Genomic DNA, 21348 nt, shown 5'->3' with positions numbered 1-21348 from the left:
TTTTCTCAGATTTTTTTTTTTTGAAACCTAGTGAGGACTAACATCTTCATCATGGACACAAACAATACTAATCAATCTGGTTTAATGCACGTCCAAAAGATTCTCACTCATTGTGCTTTGTTTCAGTACATCCCTCACTTGAGGATATTACTGTATTTTTTTTATTGTTCCAATTATCATTTCATAGCTCATACAAACTGACCTGTATGCTAGTCAGAGATGAAGATAGCTCCCATACTTTCAGAACTCCAGTTATAGACACTGCAACCAACGAGTCTTCTGTCAAAAGGCAACAGTGAGACAATTTGAAACCAAGTCCAAACAGTGCCTAACACCAAAGGAGAACCTTGGTATAGACAACGGTGTTGTACACGGTACTAAACCTGATGGATTCTGCAGGGTACTGTTTAAATGAAATATTAAACAACTAATTTGCACATTGAAATACAAAGCATACAAGCAAATAGTGAATAACTATTTTGCTTTATAGATATGTTCCAATAGAAGATAAAATAGGAGTTCAACACCCAAAAATTTCCCTGATATTACCAAATTAATTTGTAATTACACATTAAAGTAATGAGTTGCTTACTATTGTAGAGACCATTTGTTTTTCCTTTAAGAAAGATACTGAATGAAACATGACCAGCATTAAAAGTATGTAAACACCTTTTAAGGTATCAACAATGAAATATTAACATCCTGTACATAACTGCTCTGCAAAGCATTAGATATTTGTAAATCTAAAATTCTACTATCTATACAAAAAATATTATGTAAATTGACTTACATAAATACATATATAACATATACCTTGAATTCTTGCAGAGTGAACAATACACATACAATTTATCCAATCAGAAGACTGAGAAGACAAAGTGTGCAGAACACCCAAAGTTTTAGCATCAATAATAAGAACATCTTGATATTCTCCACAACAAAGAAGCCAGCCTTCACCTGTCATTCGGAATGAGCAATGGTAGTACTGTGCAAATGGAAAGAAGCATCAGCATACAGAGCTATGTAAGTGTGCATGCATATTTTTTACATTAAGCATATCATACTTGAATTTTTATTTAACAATCAAAGAATTACTAAAAATATATAGCACACAGCATGAGTCAATACACCATTTTGCCTATGATACAAGTGTTCCACATATATTTACAACAATTCAATAGACATATATTAAAAGAGGTACTTAATATTAAAAGTGTTATCTGCCCTGCCTACTAGGATTTTTGAAAACAATTAAGGTGTTAGTTCTAATTATAAATTGCTAAGGAATTTGCTACTTATTTATCTGAGATAGTGTTCGGAGGGAGATGAGATCAAATTTCCATCACCAAGAGGTACATAAGGACATGGGAAAAAAATCAGGTAAAAAACACAGAGGATTCATATTGAATTCTCAATTATTTTTCAGAAATAATTTCTGCTCTGAGATATTATTCAGTATGACACTAATTGCTTTGGTGTTCAAAAGAACAATTCTTTCTTAAAAAGAAAATAGAAGAAACACACACAGAAAAGTACTTGAGAACAGATGACAAAGGTGCAGAGTAATTATGAAGATTTTTTTGTGAGGTGTCTTATGTGCAAGCATATTTGCATTTCATGTTATATCTGTTTATAATTGTACAGAATTGTTATAAATACATAAGCAATAGCATGTAAAAAAGCTTTCAAGCTCTCGTTTTTTAATGATGTTATCATGTAGTCAGAGATAAATATCTAATAACAGAGTTTTTGCCTTTTGTTTAAAATCCTCTCTACTAATTTTAGCTAGATAATTCTCAGACTATCGGTTAAATAATGGAAGTCTAAAACCAAAAAGATAAATAAGTGAGAAGAGGATAACTATTGTCACAGAAATAAATAATCAGAAGAAAAAGTGTTTAGAAATAGGAAACTTTCGTAACTGGTACTCTTAAACTAGGCTAGAACAGGAATATGTGTATAGCCAGTCCTCTAAGAAGAGATTCCACACTGCTGGTCCCACAAATGGTTAGGAGTTGACCCTGGTGTTAAGTTTCATTTCAAACTGCAAATATTGTTTGTACTGTTTGATATTTGCAATTTACACCAGAACCACCTAAGTTGAACAAAAGGAAACACTAAATAGGATAGCATTAACTAAAAGCAACATTTTAGGACAGTGATGTTATCAAAGAGTATGCACTACATTTCCCAGGCAATTACATTCTGTATGAGACTATTCTTTTTCAGGTCCTACTATGCCACACACAGCTATTCTTTAAAGGAAGAAAAAGACCTACAGCAAAACAAGTAAGCTATTACTAATACTTGAAAATTGAATTTTAAGAATAACTTTGTTCTAGTCACATTATTTTCTTTCCTATTAAAGTTTTCTTAGATATTCATATTTTCTTTTAGCCATATTGTCAATGCTATCGATGAAAAATAATTATCTAGCCATAAGTAGACTTCTCACCTCTTAATAGAGAAGTAATACTTCTGAAGTACTTGTTTCTCCTACTTGAAGGATAAGAATTAAGCTTCTGTTTCTGATCATCACAAAAGGACACAGATTATCAGATAATCAGCTAGGCCAGATCTGTCTGTTTCTTTGCAAACTTCTCCATAACTCACTATTAAGATCTAATTAAGCAACACACCGATCATACTGTGCTTCAATTACATAACTGGGGGCATTAATATGGTGTGTACGTACAAACAAAATCATATATGCTTTATTACAGACACATACAAATTAGAGGAATAGCTTTTTACGCTGTTTATACATACACATATTGGTGCACATATAAATAAATGTATACATTTTTAAGATGTGATTTATCTATATTTTTTATTTGGTAGTTTACCTAAGCTTTTCCTTCTTCCCTTTATCTTTGACAGTTATGTTTGAGTTTGTCACATCAACCAAAACATCGACATGAAAACAGTGTCTGCTGGAAGATTAGCAGAATGTGAATGCTGAATTCACCCATAGTTTAAGAGTCACATGAGAACTCAGTGAGGTCTCAGATTTTCAACATTTGCAAACTTAGTTCCACCACAGACTTCCTCACTGAATATAAGCAGCATTTTAATTAACCAAGAAATCCCAAGTTCTCTTATTAATACTTTCAGAAATAAATACATCTCTCTGAATCGAATTCACACATGCTGGGCTCCTAAATAATACCTGTGCACACACACATTTTAAACACCCTCATACTCCAATATCTGGATATTTAGTGTACCTGATACAGTTAAAGCCAAAAACTTGGGATCATCTGAAGAAAGATTTAAAGCAGTTTGGCCTCTGAAAAAAAATACTCTGTAATCTGCCCCTCAATTCTGCAATGAAAGTACATTTTTGGAAGCAGTCTTTTAGAAGATAGCAATTAAGCATCAAAACCTCTCAGATGTGTTTGAAAATAAGATCTTATGCAAACTGGCTCACTGTATTTGCTTTGATTGCATGTAATTCAAAAATACATCAAAAACTAACATTAAACCTGAAGTTCCCATGCCATTTTAACACAGGACAAAAGTAAAGATTACAAGACAGTGGCATTTACCTGATGACCAAGCTTTATAATACATTAAGTGACATGGCATTCTAGACATCTGTGGCTTAAAATCAGTTTAATTTGAATAATGAATACAGATGAACATAAATTCTAGTTATTTTCTTAGAAGAAGGTCAAAAGGAAAAATAACAAAGCTAATGCAACAAATTTTCTTTGAAGTCTATTTTAGCTATGTTTAAAACTATGCTTCTGAAAAATCACGTTAATAAAGCAAACTCCTCTTGTAATGAACAGACATTCCATGAAAAGTTACAAAGTTGCTATACTTACATAGATTGCTGTGTGCCTATAAGGAAGCTTTGTGTTCTCAATGCACTGTCCACTAGCGACATTCCAAACACACATCTCCCTGCCAAAAACAATTTCATATTACTCTGTCATTTCCACTCAATTGGCTGGAATAATTTTGCACCAAGTTTTTCTTTAGTGCTGTACTTAAGTGCAGTCTGATCGTTCATGGGGCTTTTTGTTACAGATTACTGGGTAAGAAAATGTTGTGGTCATTAGCGGGGGATGACATACAGTATCTGTTTCTTTTTGTTTTGGTAATTATACCCTGCTACCTCACAGCAAACCTGACTTTAAGGCTAACTCTTGTCTACAAGAAATTGTAGGTATACTGCCATTACAGCTCGTCAAAGTGTCACTGTAACTATCATTCGTTGGAATGACATCCTCCTGAAAATGATTCATTTCACTGAACTTAAACCACGCGTTTTGAAAAACAAAAACTGAATGCTGCTGCAGAACAGGCATCGAGGGGAACTGATGCATTCTGTTAAGACTAAATAGTGCCACCGTGAGGCTGTTCCTGAACTGTCTTTACAGCGTGAATATCTGCAACAATTACAGCTGCACTTAGTTGCATTTAAGAGTAATGTTTGAGAAAGACTCACTAGCTAGTCTTCATCAAGATATTCAGCATGCTTTGAAATCAGAGTACAACAGAAACATAATCAATTTAAATGTTGTGTCATTTTATGATTTCTCTAATTATACTTTAAGACATTTTCTGTAAGAGGACTTGAACACATTATGAAAAAATATTTTAATATATCAGAAAAACTCAATGACTTGCATTTTATTCTACACACCAACATTCACAGTTTGAGAAATTAAGAATATTACTTAATTTACATTTTTCAATTAAATGGGAAGAGTATAATCTATACCTATACAGTGTATCAATCTGTAGACCAAAAAGTCATAATTTAATTCTCACACTATTAGTCACTTTAAAGCAATGAATTTCTTCTTGGTGATATCAGAATATGAAATTTAACTTTACCACTTCAGCTACACTGCTATCCATACATGCAAACATGCACATATTAGACTGGAATATAACTTCAGCTTCTGTATGTTGCACTTAATTTACTTTTTGTACCACAAGGGACAAGTAATGTAACATGTTGATAACCCTGTCCTACAGGGCATACTACATGCAGACAAAGTGAAATTTTGTTCACATCAGTGAAAGACTCTGAATCATTATGGATTGATCTCAACATTTGCATATTAGAAAGAGAAAGTGTCTGATATTCATCCTTCTGGAATAAGTCAGTTACAGAAACACTCAAGATACCGACATAGGATTTAGGCTGGGGGGAAACAAACATCTTCCACACAATTTCCTCAATCGAAGGAGATGGAGGGTTGAAAGTGGGAGAGAACTGAATGATTCACAGGCCAGACAGTACAGTTGGACAGACTCCACATCTCCTGAAGATGAAGCTTACTGTTGGTAATTATCTCAACTTGACACTGCAACCTTCCAGTAAGCAGTGATAGATGCTTTGCCTGTATTCAGTACAGATGAAAGGTAAGGTATAATTTGGTAGAAAGTACACATTTAAAGGGGCCTGAAGACTAGTACTACCAATATCCATTCCAAGCAAGCCCAATGATATGTTCAGATGCAGAACCTTCAGAATATGAACTTCTTTCTTCACAGCATACCTATAGCAAAAGAAGTCTTGTTTGTTTCTTAACATGTTTTATCCCAGTTTTTTTGTGAACACAGTATACATGTATTTTCTCCCAATATGATCTGGAAATAACACTGCACTAACAGAACTTCAAAATTAGGATGAAAAATAGTTTCATCTCTGAATCTTTGATTAGAATTGTAAGAGGTCAATAAAAAAAAAGTTCTGTAGACTTATCTCCCTTTCTGCAGTCTTTACAGGTTAGACCATCCCACTGGGAAGATAAAAGTAAGCGGTTTTGGGTTCAGAAGCCCAAACCAGTTTGTTCAGTTATCCTCTTCCTGTAAATCAAATACTGAGAGAATTAGATCCTAGCAGCTGGTGATGGCTGGAAAAGAAACAAGCCTTCCAATGGTAAAGTAGTACCCTTAGGATGATGAAAAATGTAACTTGAAGAAGGGCAATTGAGAGGAGCTCATAATGGGAAGATGTTTTAAAGCTGTCCTGTTAAATGGAAAAGATGAACCTAATATGAGAAGGGAACTGTATTAAGTAGCAAGACAAATTTATTTAAGAACAACCCATAAGGAAGTAATAAGCTAACTGCTTTCAAAAGCTGAAAGCCTGAACAGATGGGCTTCAAATTCCAGCTGAAAGGATTATCAAATATTCAGAGGAAAAAAAGACTCAAATGTTACCCTGCAAACACTGGAGAAATTAGTTTGACTCAAGTGGTGGGCCAAGTCACTACAAACATAGTAGAGAATCTGCAAGATCAGGAGCTTCTAGAAGGACATGCTCCAAAATAGCTAGTCAGATTTGGTCACTGAGCAAGCATAAACTGGACATAGTATGTGAGCCTCCTTTACCAATTCTGTTCTTGAGACTGAACTCAGGAAGGAAACACTAAAATACTGAAAATTTTAAGCATCTTGATTCCCTGCTGCAGGTTGGGATTCTCCATTTGAATGGAGCCTAGCTGACCCTCATTCTCCTGACCACTAACTAGATACCTGAAACTGGCAAGCCCTTCTGCTGTCCAAGACACTGGCTCCCAGTTAGCCTATCATATGATAAATATAGTCATTATCATAACTAAATGTTATCCTTTTCATAGCATAGAGGAAGTGGATTAAAGACCCTTTGCTAAATGCAGAATCTGACCTATATGTGCCATACATTTCTTGATTCAGGAAATGAATAATTGAGGATTCAGTTACCTACCCATTTTCAGTAGCACTTACTACGTATGGTTGTTTCTCAAATTCTCTTGCTTTTGCCAAACAAGTTACAGAAGCAGTATGGCCAAAGAGAATTTCTTTAGATGAAATCTAGGAGAATAATACAATGGTTTAACTTAAACAGAGCATTTTCTGTATAAGCTACAAAGATCTAAAAAATAGAGATACTACTTGTAGATGTTATCAGTAAGTGACAATGTGTTCTATATTCTTGCATTCTTTAATGATGTTTCTGGGATGCACAGAAATGTGCAAAGACTATGCAGTTTGCACTCTGGCAGTATGAAGTACAGTGTTTGTAAATTCTTCAGAAGAAACAATTTCAAGACTACAGTGAATACAGAGTGTCAAATGTAATACAACTGGTAATGTACAGAAACTCTGGCCCTTGCAGTACTACATACAGCAAAAACGGCAAAAGCGAAGTAGGGAACTGATATAGCAAAACTCTTAAGAATGTGCTTAATATGTTTCAGTAACCCCTTTGATTCTGATTAGCTTCACTAAATGGTCATCTTAAAGGAAAGAGGTAGCCCCATTAAAAAACAAAAAACACCTAAAGTTTCAAGCCATACTTGAGCTCAGATGATGTCAAAATCTAAAACAAAGCCATCCCTCTAGGAACACAGTCAAAACTTAGAATTGCTTTGACTCCATTCCATTTTGAGGAAAATAAATGTGAAAGAGTAGCAATAAGCCAGTAGGTTTGCAGCTTAATTATACCAAAAATATGTATTTGCAATATTTCATCTTACTACTTCCATCTTTTTACAAGTTTTTCCATTAACTTGGTAGAGAGCTTTTTTTTTTTTATAAATAGGTGTTTAATCCTGAAATGTTAGGTCACAGTCATCAATTGGTTTAAAGAAAGACACTTCACAGGATATGAATTAAAATAGTAGCATATATTTTATATTAATGTGAGTTAAAGCAGAACTCACAGCACAATTTCAAATTATAATTATACAGGTCAATGATCATCTATGAAAAGTTTTCTGAAGTCCACAAATAACAGGTTATTCATATAGGTATTTCAACATTTATAACTTTGCTTCATGAGTTTCCTACAACAAGTCTCACACTCTTTAATAATTAATTTAAGTGCAAGAGTATGGATAATTCCACTGTTGGTAATAAAAGAGAAAACTCCAATCCATCAATTTGGCAGACACAAACCTTTAATTCTGATGAAAGATCCCAGAGACATATTTGTCCCTCTTGACTTCCTGTAACAATAGTCTGCTGGTCATCTGTAATCATAATAGCAGTGATGCTGTGAGAGGGAGCAATTTTGCCCCACACTGCCACAGCCTGTACTGGTACATTCATAGCTGGCACCTGAAAACAGAAACAAGTCGAAATGATTTTAAGTCACATGTGATTAAAAAAAAAAAAAAAAAAGAACCACAGCACAACCAAGAGCAAAACACAATCAAATAATTGAATCAACATTTGATAAGGGGAGCTACAGAAAAGATGACATTTTGAAACATTTTCTAGTTGTTGTCAATATCCCACTAACACTTCCATTGAAATAGATACCCATTAATAGCTTATATGTACAATGGGACAGTGAGGTGATGTGCTGCTATTTTAAATTTCTGCAGTAACAAACGACCAGTGTTAGATACCAGTACTATCACAATACTGAAGTATCAGCAACAGGAGTCCCGTACTGTCTCACACAACCTGCCTTAGATCAGATGGGCACATCATTATTTTTGCCCTAAGTTTTTATTGGTGGAGTGCACCGTGCCTACTGTCTACCTCCTAACAAGCAGTGCTGTTCAAGCTCAGCAGCAAACTATAGGATACGGATGACAGGGGAACAGGGGTATCAGTAGAGTCTGTGGTTCCTATAAGGATAAAGGAAGACAGAAATGGGGTGCTAGAAGGACAGAATGGGAGGTGGGTCAGGGACAGAAATGACACCTAGGACAGTGAAAAATTCTACCCTCAACCACTGAGCATAATCTCCTACAGATGTGACCCAAAAGGAAGATGGGGGCAGACCTGCCGTTAGTAAGCATGTAGTAGAACAAGACTGTTCATTCTTCCTAACTCATGTATCCCTTGTCTGAAAGATTTGTCAGCATAATAGGTTTCAACCACTACTGAGAAAAAATAGTTTATTGGAATTGTCCAAAATGACTGCTAGTCACAAGATTCTTATGAACTGCATTTCTAGGAAACTATTACAGTGTCTGTTCAGACAACAGTACTTACAAGATCTTCCTTATTAAACAAGTTCTACTTTTTTGTTTCTAAAAATTGATGCACATTTGTTTTAAAAACACTTCAGCTTACTAGCTGGACTCTGTACTAGTTTTGCTTCAACCAAAGTCTTGGGGAGGAAACTGCTGTCTCAGTCACCTCACAAGCCTTCTGCCTTTTTTTGGTTTCAGTGTTTTTCAATGCTTTTTCATTCATGTGTTCCTAAGTGTAACATATTTACAGAGTACTCCCAATGGCATCCTCAAAATGAGAAAACATGTGAACATAAATAATTTGATATTTAAATAGTCAGTTTATTTAAAAATATATATTTGTCCTGTTAAGACTTCTCAGGGGAACTAGTGAAACACCCAAATATGTCTCCTTTGGGAGAACTTATGTAAAAGTAATGGTTACTAAAAAACTTACACAGATGAACAATGTCTTTATCATCCTTGTCTTTACATGAAGAATCCTACAATAAACTGGCAGTGTCTACCTGGGCCCAAATGCAAACTATTTCCATATCCCATACCCTTTGCAAAGATATTTGAAATGAAACAGGTTCCAGTAATAAGGTGCTAGAACAGTACAGATGGAAATAGTCAACCAAAGCAGAAGACAGCAAAGCTGAAATATCAGGAGACAAACTGGGAAGTACAAAATATGTGGCAGCAGATAACAGCCAGCTGAAGGAAGTAATGTAACAATCATGCAAGAGCATGAAATTGCAGTTCCTATGATACTTCAGAAGACTACAAAGCAGAAAAGAAAACAGAAGCAGCCTTTAAGTTTAAAGAAAATTTAATTCAAACTATTGCTAAATTCAACACCATAGCAGCTGAAGGGAGACAGTAAGTATCTTCCCTACTATTAATAAAAGCCTTAAGTGACACAGAACTATGGGAATGGTCTTAACTGCTGACAACATGAGATGAAGAGCTCAGCCACTGAGAAAAAGAACAGAAAAGTCTGGCATGGCAATCAGTGCAGAAGGACTGGCCATGCAACCTCAACCAGAATGTCAAAGGCAAAGGAAGAGGAACCTGAGAAATTAACTATGAGATCAAGAGTGTATTAGGCTAAAATAAACTTACTTTTAAAACAAAACTTTGGTATAGGCCCACAGTGTGGGCCTATAATATATTGCATATTCTAAATGCTTTAGAATTTGATTTTTCTATTTATTTTTTTTTTTTTTTAATTTCTAGTCATATGAAGTATTATGTTTACTGAAAAACAGTAATTTTCTTCTTTGTTTTATGCCCCAAATAGTTGTTCTACCCAAACTTTAGAGATACATTTCTAGATATGGGCTAGGCAAAGAAAATTCACCTTTTTCATAACATTTATAGAATGATGGCTGCAAAGGTAATATTTGAATGATAAGCCAAATCCTAGGTCTTTAAGATGTGCCTTTTTTTTCCCCCTCCTGCATATCATATAGTCATTTATACTTGTGCTATGGGAATGTTCCATTGGTGTAAAACACCATAAGGTAGCAGAACCCAGTTTTGTACTGCATTGAATATGAAGCTGTAAGTTGTATTTTTCTCTATCAGAAATATAGAATCAAGACAAATATTCTTAGTTGAAGACCCACTGCTGAGTAAGAGATGCATAAGAGAACTCAACACAAATTAAAACAAATTACTGGAATTTGCTAATATACAAACTCTATTTGTACACATTTGTTTTAGACCACATTAAGGACAAATCATTCTAAATTCATTTTTATATAAATGAAGGTTTACAAGAACCTTTTGACCTTTTTATATTCAGCCTTTGTGGCTGAAGATTGAGAAAAATAGAAAACAGATTATATTAATTTGTGTTAATATAACTGTCCCTAACTACTCCCCCTTGCTTAATTTTTTTTAGATCAAGATATTTAAATGCACAAGATAGAAGTACTTTGCATAAAGGTTTTTATTCAAAGAATACCATGACCCTAGAAATATTGTATACTTACATGCACATACACTCACTCTTTGTCTATTAGCTTTATCAAAACTATTTATTGAAGGTGATAACACCTAGAGCAAAAAGAGTTCATATAAATCAGACTATTCCTTTAGAAAGGTAAAATCTGTTTCCACAAAGTCAAATATTGCCAAAGGCATATCTCGCCTGCATGTAAGCTTATCAACACATGCTAAATTCTTCCAGCTCTGCCCACTCAAGCACATCTGATTTGTTGTATTAGCTTGTAATCCAACTTTAAATCAGCTTCCTCAGTCCAGCTCCCTATTTCTCCCCGCTTGTAACCTAATACGCTTCTGTTTGTCCTGCCCTCACTTCACTGCCAAGAAGTACTCCCTCATGACTGTCAAAATAATATTCTTGTTCTTAGTTAAAACCATTCCAGTTCATTCCACCTCTAACTTGTCATATCTCCACCCTGCAGTCTCTAGTTCTGTGAACATTTCACACCGGAATCACAGCACAAGCCTCTTGGAAAATTATGCCAATCTGCACAGCTTGAAGGACCTCAGGTGTGCTATTTTAACTACTTTGGATCATTGTACAGTACATCTTTTTCATTTGTACATCTTCCATTTGAATAGCTAAATACAACTATAGTTCTAAATACATTGCAGCTTCTGTAGAAGTCTAATCAAAAACTTTAAGGCTGCAAAGAGGAGGAGGTATGCTTTTGGACACATTTCTAAGCATATATTTACAGCCATTTGAAGTGAAAGATGTGGGTTGTGTTTTGCTCCCACTGAAGTCTATGGCTTACATTCTCTATTTGGCTTTATGTTTATAGGTAGAGCTTACTCAAAAGCATAAAGGAAACTCTTCTGTATGAGATACATGGAACAATATTAAACTATTAACTACAGTTATAGGAATCACTTCTTCATACAAGAAGACATCCTGAATTTTCAAAGCAAACTTCAGAATTCTTCAGTTCTAATGTGTCAAGGTCCTTAGAACTAGGAGGTGAACTTGCCTTAGATATAATCTTAAACAGTTAATGTAATAAAACATGAGTTTTGACAGAAGCCTCCTTCACAAAACATCCCATAATGAGAGGTACTGAATAGTTATTTATAGCTTATGTAGGGAAGGATGGACTTTGTATACCTTCCCTGACAAAAAAAAAAAAAAAAAAAAAAAAGAAAAAATCACTCTACAGATGACAGTCATCCCATCAGAAAGTCTTTTCTGGCTTTGTATTGTTACTTATTTTGTTTTCTGTGTAGCCTGTAGAATACAAAGTCAGTTGTTTCAAAATCCAGGTAAATGCTCAACAACTGGGGGGGGGGGGGGAAGAGGAGGGTGGAAACCCATTTACAGACCTGAAAGTATTAAGAGATGAGCAGTTTACTGTTTATATTGTATTCAAAATTCAAATATTTAGAGAAGGTTAAGTTGGCCAAACTGATTAAAAGTAGCTATTGAAAAATTTTATAGAAGCAACATGCATCTATCAAAATGCTATTTGCCCAAACAGCAATATCCTTGATGGCCACATGAAACAGCATGTCAGCTATTTTACCCTCTTTAGCTTGATCATTGTGGTGAAGTGTTAGGAAATGTTTTAAGCAGAGCCTGGTAGGTTTTGATAACAAATTCCTAAGGTTTGTGTGTTCCTAACCCAGCTCATTCTCCTATTCCTCTCTATTCTGTATCTGACATTCTATCAACATTTTTGTAGTTAGTGAAACAAATATTTTACTTAAATGTAACAAAGCAGAATGCAAGTCAAAGCTATCACAAATTTCTCAGAATTTACTTTAACCTGTAAATACTGCACTCTCCTTAAGAATGATGTGTTATCTCCAGAAATCAGCAAAGATATTTGTTCCAGAACTAAAAGATTACACTCACTGTCCACAATATAGAACAAGTCCCTCTAATAGCCACAATTAAAATACATTGCATTTAGAGCTAAAAACTTTTAAAGGTGCAGAAGTAACATAATGCTGCCTTTTTAAGCTTGCTGATACACCACAATGCCCATGCTGCTGGTCCCAACTTTGCTATTTACATAAGCTGTTATTCAGAATCTTATATCCATGAATCTGAAAATACAGCTCAACAATATTTTGCAGTTTGTGAAACAGCAGGGTGCATGCAATGGAATAAGTTAGAAAAGAAATGAAATATGAGAAAGCTTAAGTGAGAAACAGGAATAAAACAGAGAGGTAGAGGCTGCAGGGAAGAAAGCAGAGAGGATAGTGGTAGGACATGAGGTTAGGTAAATTGAAATGGAATGATAACCAAAGAAATAACACTAAACAACAGGACAAAGATAAGAAATAAGTTTGAAGTAGTTAATAGCGACAACTTCAAACCAATTAGTATTCAGCACATTACACAATAGATATAACTGTCTCCTTTAAGATGTACATTCAACAGAAAAAAATGATTTTATACTTCAAGTAATTAATACCTCTAATCAGACGTTGGGCTACAATTAAAATACTTCAGTCATCGACATCTCTATTTCCCACTACTTTGTTCTAATGTATTCTGCCAGAACTTGCATTATTCCACACTTCTCTCTCTACTTTGTTTTGGTGGTTTCATCCCCCCACATTCATCCTGGAGGTCCTGCCAGCCTGCCACTAACTTTCAGTTTAAGATTTAACAGGACTTGCTTGGAGACCTGGCAGAACTACACTCTAGTCGGCCAGAGTCACTGCTGAGTGACCAGCAGACCTCCCCTGCAGTGTGAATGTGCCGCTTTACAGTCCAAGAGAGCAAGATACCAGGACCAGGAATCAATACAGACCATTTTAACTAGCAAGAACCACCTAGTAATAGTTCGTTTGTATTTCTTGAACGAGTGACACAAGAAACACTTATTTCATTCCACACAATAATTTACCACAATCAGAAGGAGCACAGTAAGGGCAACACCATCTCCCAGCTGCTGATTACATCAAAGGTTTGCAGCACAAATTCAATTTTATGATGTTAATCTCAGCCTGCCACTCAGAAATTTTCTCTGAGGGATATGATTTTTCTCTGGATTTCATTTTAAGAATGATTTTCTTCTTCTACAATCAATAAAGATATGTTTTCATCAAAAGACTCTATCTTGGCAGAATTCAATTGGCCATTTCAAAACCTTTTGGTGACACAATATTAATTAAAATAGTTTATGTTGCTCCTAAACTGGAAAACGGGGGCAGTGAAAACATAAGCAACTCAGAACCCTTGTACTCTACACACCGTAATAAGGTACAATAGAATAACCTACACCTCCTTGAAGTTACTGCATTACCCCATAGCCTATTATTTAAAGTTTGCTAGACAAGTGTCACGAGATGCTCTTTGGCCAAGTGAAAAAAAATCAAAATACATGGAAAAATATAAAAAAACACTTCCTTTTACTGTCATTAAACAGTAAATGTTTCAGTAAATGCTTCAACACAAAATCAAGGATCTAGTAGCTGTGTAAACATTGTTTGACAACAATTAATGCACGTGAGCTAAGAAACTTGTTTTTAAACCACATATTAAGAGATCCTGTGTACATGCAGTTTATTTGGGGGAAAAAAGAGTACATTATATGAGTGTTTGGAACCAGGTGTCATTTAAAACCACATTTCTTTTTATTGTCTGAATGTCCTATCAAATACAAGACTAATTATCTATAGAAAATTAGATGTTTAAGCATCTTAGTCCTACCTGAATTAAGGTAGAACTTCCTTAAGCATACAAATAGCATCAGTTAATTCATCTTCAGTGGAGTTACTCATACATGTATTTAAATGGCGAAAAGCGTTACTTATGTGGGTATTTAATCAGGGAGGTTTTATGAGAAGTTCACTCCTCCAGTTCTTACAAGAAAGTATATATAACAGAAGTGGGACACCAGTATCTGCAGATATTAAACTCAGATTTCTACGAAGTTGCACCTAATTTTAACCTTAGCTTTTCTATACTCTAAACTATACCTACCTTTATTAAAAAGTAAGTTTTCCATATGGAAAAAGTGCTGCTTCCTTGTGCCAGCAAGGAGACAGCTTCTTAGACTTCCCTATTAAGTTCTTTTGAAGAAAGTCTTTTATGCTCTTTAAGGAACTAGTGATTCCCACAAGCATCACAGGATCTGCTAATGTAGCTCCAACCCCAAGTTTATGGCCTATATGCCTTGGAGAACAGAGAATAACAAACTGTGTCAAGAATTCACATAGATGTAAGCAAAGTCATATATAATCTGCAATAGGTTTGATGTACTTTGACTTTTATGACATACCACAGATTCTGTAACAAACTAGCCATAACTAAGCCTACAGAATTCTTTTTTCTTTACAGTACTTTAACAGAAAAGAAAATCTGGCAAGGTCAAGATACTTTAAATCTGAAAAACTCTCAAACCCAAAGTCAGTGAACATTCATCAAAGCTTTGGTCACTCAGTTTGTCTTCCTTAAGTGACCTTGAAGTCACTGAAGATAAATCTGTTCAACAAAGGGGTGGTGTTTTTGGTTCAGCTACACTGTACTCCAGAATGTTGAAATAACAAACAAACTTGGAATCAGATGCTGGAAATAAAACAATTAAAACATTTCACCAGCCTTTGGCTTTTATATAGTGATGTAAAAATCACTAATTAGCATTGTAATCAGTTGCATCATAATGAAGACTTCTAACCTATGACAATTCAAGAACTTCTTATTTTTCCATCCTACTCTTTGAATACTCTTTATGACCAAACAGGCCTCTATGCAGTGTTCTGTGCTATGGGGCATGCAACTGTTTAGTGTAAACAAGTCTAAATGATTTATAATATTTACACAGCCAAATAAGCTTAAGTACAAAGACACTGTTTATTATGAAGCAAAATCAAAGTCCAGAACTGATTCAATGCATTGCAATGCATGGATTGCACTTCTTGTTACAGTAAAGTTCTAACTTTAACACCAAGAACATGTAATGAGAATTCCACTCTTGTTGTGAGATCAGGCCTGCCAACCAACCCCAGCCTTATGAGCAGAACTAGCTCACAACAACAGCTGTTTCTGTAATGAGCATTCCTAAAGGATCATAGTTCTTTACCAAAGGCATCAATGTGTTAAAATTCCCTGATCTATTAAGAAAACACTGCTATAATAATCCTAGCAATTACTAGAAAAGTAACAACAGAAACATGAGAGCAATGGCATTGCAATGCCCTATACTTTGTGCCTACCCAACAGGGCATCGCTACAACAGCGCAAAAGCATTCTGCCATTCCCATGGCCTACTATTTCCTGTCCTGCTGTGTCCTCCCATCACTGCTTTTCTCCAGGAAGACCAAGGAAGAAGCACACGCTCCCACAGCCAAGGGAAGGTATGCATAAGTCTCCTGATTTTCAGGGACTGGGAACACTCACATGGGACAGCTAACACCAAGTACCAAAGCTCCGATATAATACAGCTTTACAGGTATTGTAAGTGACATACAGATGGACCAGAAACAGTTGAAAAAAAGTCTGCTCTACTCAAACAAAACTCCCAGGAGCTCGGACAAAGCTGGACCCAGGATCCTGACCAAGCACTGCACCTGCACCGGCCCCAGCCCCCCCGAGGCACCCTCATGGCCGCCACCGCTCCAGCTCAGGGCACCAGCGGCAGGACGCGAAGCTCCGACCCCCACGGAGCGGTGGGGGTGCCCGAAGGGCGCACCGCAAGAGCCGAGCGAGCACAGTCCCTTACCTCCAGCGGCTCCCAGGCACCACGAGCGAGGGCAGGACCGATCGGCAGCAGCGAGAACGCGGAGGGGATAGGGAGGAAGGGAGCGGGCGCCGGTTTTATCCCGCTCAGGGGAGGCTGCACCCGGCTCTGCACCCGCCCTGGGCGCGGGACGGTGGATGGAGCAGGGGCGGCTCGCACCGCCCTGTCACAGCCCAGTGGTTCTCGCTGAGGTGAAGAGCTTAAACGGTAGTTTTCTGCCTTAACAGTTCTATTTATTTATTTATTTATTTATTTTCTGAGTGGGGGTGAGGGGATGGACGAAATGATAAGAAATAGAGACTAGAGGAAAAAAAAAAAAAAAGGTAAACTTGGGCTACAGCTACCCTGCCAGCCCCCTCACAGGTCTATAGGCGTTGTTAGAGGCAGGGCCAGACTGTACCCCACCTAGGGAGAGTCTGAGATGTACAAACCCGCCCTTCAGAAGTTATTCCTTAACGATGATGAGGTACAGGTAGTTTTTCAACCATCTGTCCTGCTTCAAGCATGGCATAAAGAGCACTTCTATTTGCAGCGGCTGATTGAAGGTGTGGCTGTAGGTGTGGGTAGCTCTCCCGCGATGCAAGCCTTCAGACAGGTGCTTCTAGGGTAAACTTAATTTCTGACAGGTGGAGGAATCTGCAGCTGCTGTGGGGGTTCAGTATGAGAGGGCAGTTAGCTGCAGAGTTAGGCTCTTCATGGTGTGAAGGGGGTATCAATCATTAGGGATGTAAACTTCTGTGCTTCAAATATTTATGCTTGAAAATAGTAACTTAGTTAACTTATACTAAATAAGTTGTGAGCAGGAGAAAAGAAGTGAATAAAGAAATTAGGTTTCCTTTGGTTCACAAGGCTGCATTTTTCTTGTTCAAGTATCAGATATAAAGCAACTATAGCCTGTGAGATGTTCTGTGAGGAGCCAATGTGGACTAGCTGCAATATACAACTGTGAGTTTATCTTTTCTGCTGAAAGACTTAATTACAGCTGAGCTAACAGAATAATGAGAGTTATCATTATTTAGAAGTTTATGTTGCTAAGCACAAAACTTCCTGAATTTTCTTAATATTTGCTGAAATGATATTGAAATGCGCAGGGAGGGAGTAGGGTGCAAAAAAGTTTATGTATATCTTTAATGCCTATACTTCTTCTGTTTTAAGGTAAGAGCTAACTTCCTATTTTAATACAGTAACTAGTATGGTGGCTTACTTGTGCTGTGTCTCTGTTTTGGTAATATCAAATTCATGCTTATACTAAGAATGCTTCCCTGGGGTACCTGCTTTAAGATAAAAAAAAACAATGTTTTAATAAATTATATGTAATTATAGTCTTTGTCTATTGGCTACATTGTAAGGGTAAGTAAACACAAGGAAAAGAAGCTCATAAAGCTTATGAAACTTTGAAACACATTTCTCTCAAACTTCTATCCTCTTAGTGGCTCTGCAGTTCAACATTCAGATTATTATTTTTTTTAATCTTATAACATTAAAGTCTTAAGAAATTAAACTTCTTATACTGCTTTACTTCATAAATGATTTTATGTAGGCAAATTGTAAACCCTGAAAATAGGCCTCCAGTGGAAAGGCTGATGTCTGGTTAGGTTGTATTTCTACAAGTGGCAGACACGGGCATGGAGTATCTTAGGTGAAAGCTTACAAAGGCACCTCCTTTCTGGGCTTGCTTCTGGTGATTTCTGTAGTAGTCACACTGAAATCAAAATGCCCTAATAGCAGTCTATTTATTTATTTATTTTTAAAGAACTCTTACCCTCTAAAGCCAGTGGCATTAACTGGCATGTCAGCAAGTTTTTGTAGTCAGAAGATGCTTATGAAGAAAGTGAAATAACTGTATGAGACCAAGTAATACCAATAGATAAACCAAATATTGCCTATGCTCCTTGGAACTTCTTGGGACTGCAAATTCTGCTTGTGAACTTAAATAAATGATTTTTGACAGACTTCTTAATCATTGATAGCTGGAAGCTCCCATAAGAAAAACTGCTATGTACATTTTAGCACTATTTGACACAAACACCTTAATTATATTTAATTATATTTCATGCTCAAGAGGGTCATGGGTGTTTCAACATCATATTTGTTATTTCAGTAGAAAAAAAAATGCTATAAAAGTAATACCCATATTTATCATCGTTTAAATACACTTACAGTTTCATGGTAAAAATATTGATTCTGAAATCTGTGTGTATTATATATGTGTGTGCACAGCAATCACTATTCCTTTAAAAACAACGATTTAGTTGTATAAATCATGCAACTTATTCTTAGCTTTCATAACATTTTTAAGATAATGTAGTTTGAAGTTGAGGATTTCAAGAGATCACCATTTGCTGGAGGAAAGGATATTGGCTTATGTGGGCTGTTGGTTCTCCACAAGGAAGGCAAGAGCAATTCACAGGTGGAAAAGTGTGCAAAGGAGAAGAGTGTAGGTATTGAATACCGTAGGCTTAGAAAGAATCTCTTCTGAAGAAAATTAGATCTTTTTTTTTTTTTCCCCCAAACGTGAACATTGGTTGCTAGCTGTAAACATGATAATTGAGGAATACGTGTTGTTATAGGATACTTGCATTTTATTCCAGCTCTTTTCCTAACTTTCAGTCTGTCAGGAAAACTACTCCATTTCACAGTTATTTATTACAGGAGGTTTTTCGGTTTGTATGTGTGAGTTTTTCTGATTGTTTTGTTGAAGATAGGTTATTCTGGCTTGGGGAGATAGCTGAGTGCTAGCTCCAGAAATGTCGTGTTCCACTGCAGACTTGGGCACTGGTCTATGCAGAGACATTATGTAGCTAACTTCTGTGTTAGTCTCTTATTTTCCCCAAATGTAAATTGCTAAAAATAAGTCTTGCTTTCGTTATGATAAAAATTGAAATTTGTTGATGAAATGCACTTAAAAAAAAAAAAAAAAAAAAAACTATGAAAGAACTTCAGAAATGTTTTTTTAACAAACTAGACCCATTTCTTATATATTTTTCATTAAAAATGCCAGTTCACTAATTTATTAACTTTTCAGACCATATAATAATTTCAGTCTTTATTTACATTATTAGAATCCAGTAACTAATTTCTCCATTTCTTCTATCTCCATCTCCCTCAAAGTACTTTCCCCTTTACTTGAATGAGCAGAAAAGTAACTTCCATGAACTTAAGTATTCATCTGTTCCCAATTAGCAATCAAGGGATATTTTTGAGATGAGTATGTGCAATTAGTGTTTAACAACATTGACAGATGTTGTGTACTGAAATATGAAACAGCATTAGCTTAGATTACATTAGGGAAGAATTGTCAAGTAGTGAGAATTTATTGTCTTATGTATGCTGTGTTGAAATATTGATGAAAAATGTTACATTTGTTGTCAATTGAGCTATTGTTTTGCAAAGATAAGCTATGGGTATGTTCACCAGTGGATGTACTCCTGGAGACTGAAGGATGCTGTTGATTAAATTGACTCTTTTATGATGGGGAAAAAAAAAATACAATTTCACCAATTGCTATAGGTTAAATAGATGATACAAGTCTCTACTTGTTATATTCTGGAATTAAAGCATGGCAAAATTCAACCTCTTGTCATCTCTGTCTTACTGGATTTGCAAACTGTACGGATTTCTTTCAGATGAAATGCTATAATTTCTAGGTCCGACAATAAGGCAGCATCACAATATCATTAATTTGAAAATATAAGGAGTAAGTCTTACTTAGTGAGCATTAGATGTAATATACACTTTGAGACGCTAGAGGGAGCCAGAGGAAAGCATGGAGAAAAAAGACATTAATTGCCTAATTTTCCTGAGAATGTGGAAATGGGGTTTGTTATTGTGGAATAGATGTTGAACTAGATCAAGCTTGTAGAAGCACCTTTCTTACTATTTTTTCCATATCATAACTATTAAAAAAAAAAAAAAAACACTTGCCATAATTATCTTTATGCTTTGCCTTGTAAGATTATCTGTACAAAATGGATTTAGTTTTTGTGAGTTTCGTTGTTGTTTCTGAGGAAAAATGTGGAATACTTATTTCTATCATGGTAAACAATATGAAAATTTTGAAGCAATTTTTCCCAATTTTAAAATTCCTTTAAATAAACAATATAACCATATGTTTTCCTGTAGTCTTGCTCCTGTAAGGTCTTATAATGTGGGCAATAATGAAAGCTGTATTTGTTTCTAGGAGTTTCTCACTTTCCTGGGATGTGAGAAACCATGAGAAAAAAAAAAAAATAATAATTTGCACTGTCTTTCTACAGAAGTGTGACAGGAAATATCTTGGTTTCAGGTAAATTTGTGTTTAATGTGACTTCAGGGCATAAAGTGATTTTAAAAGAAAAGTCTGGAAATGCTGAGCTATTACAGATATTTAGAAATACTGATTTTAGAGGGAACATTTATGAACATAAGATATGGCTATATTTCCAAACAGACACAGGATATAAATACTTATCAATAGTTCCACTGCTTTTCTTTTAATACTAATATTTTAAATCTAGTTGAAAAGAAGATTACAGCTTTAAAGAGAAGTCAAGAGCCCATACAGATTAAATGCAGCCATTGAATGTACCAATGCTTTGAAAAATTTTCCATGCTTAATAGCATGCATATGAAATGCAACTGATTTTAGGCTCCTGATATTGGATTTTAGGCTCCAAGGTTGACTGGGTTAGAAAACATTCTGCTAAATCACAGGATAGTGATAGTAAGATGAAGGCTCTTATTCTTATCTG

The 21348-nt window shown here is 35.6% G+C and overlaps 1 protein-coding gene across 6 annotated transcripts in view; it reads right to left on the bottom strand.

The window, feature by feature from the left end:
- Nucleotides 1–17112, bottom strand: part of WDR72 (WD repeat domain 72) — a 124900-nt gene extending 107788 nt beyond the window's left edge. For 3 of the 6 annotated variants that reach the window (XM_068695263.1, XM_068695266.1, XM_068695265.1), the window contains exons 1-6: nt 16601–17112; nt 7906–8067; nt 6713–6819; nt 3831–3909; nt 814–985; nt 203–279 (exon numbers count right to left, since the gene is read on the bottom strand). In XM_068695263.1, coding sequence (XP_068551364.1) covers nt 203–279; nt 814–985; nt 3831–3909; nt 6713–6819; nt 7906–8058 — 588 coding nt within the window. In that variant the 5' untranslated portion in view covers nt 8059–8067; nt 16601–17112. Of the gene's footprint in view, nt 1–202; nt 280–813; nt 986–3830; nt 3910–6712; nt 6820–7905; nt 8068–14862; nt 15055–16600 lie in introns of those variants that run through there. The other 3 variants (XM_068695264.1, XM_068695267.1, XM_068695268.1) reach the window with 3 other exon arrangements.
- Between the last annotated feature and the right edge of the window lie 4236 nt (nt 17113–21348).

Source organism: Anas acuta, chromosome 12 (genome assembly GCF_963932015.1).
Source record: "Anas acuta chromosome 12, bAnaAcu1.1, whole genome shotgun sequence".
In the NCBI taxonomy this organism is placed as follows: domain Eukaryota; kingdom Metazoa; phylum Chordata; class Aves; order Anseriformes; family Anatidae; genus Anas; species Anas acuta.
Note: the sequence above shows the minus strand (reverse complement) of the source record. Positions and strands in the feature narration are given on the sequence as shown.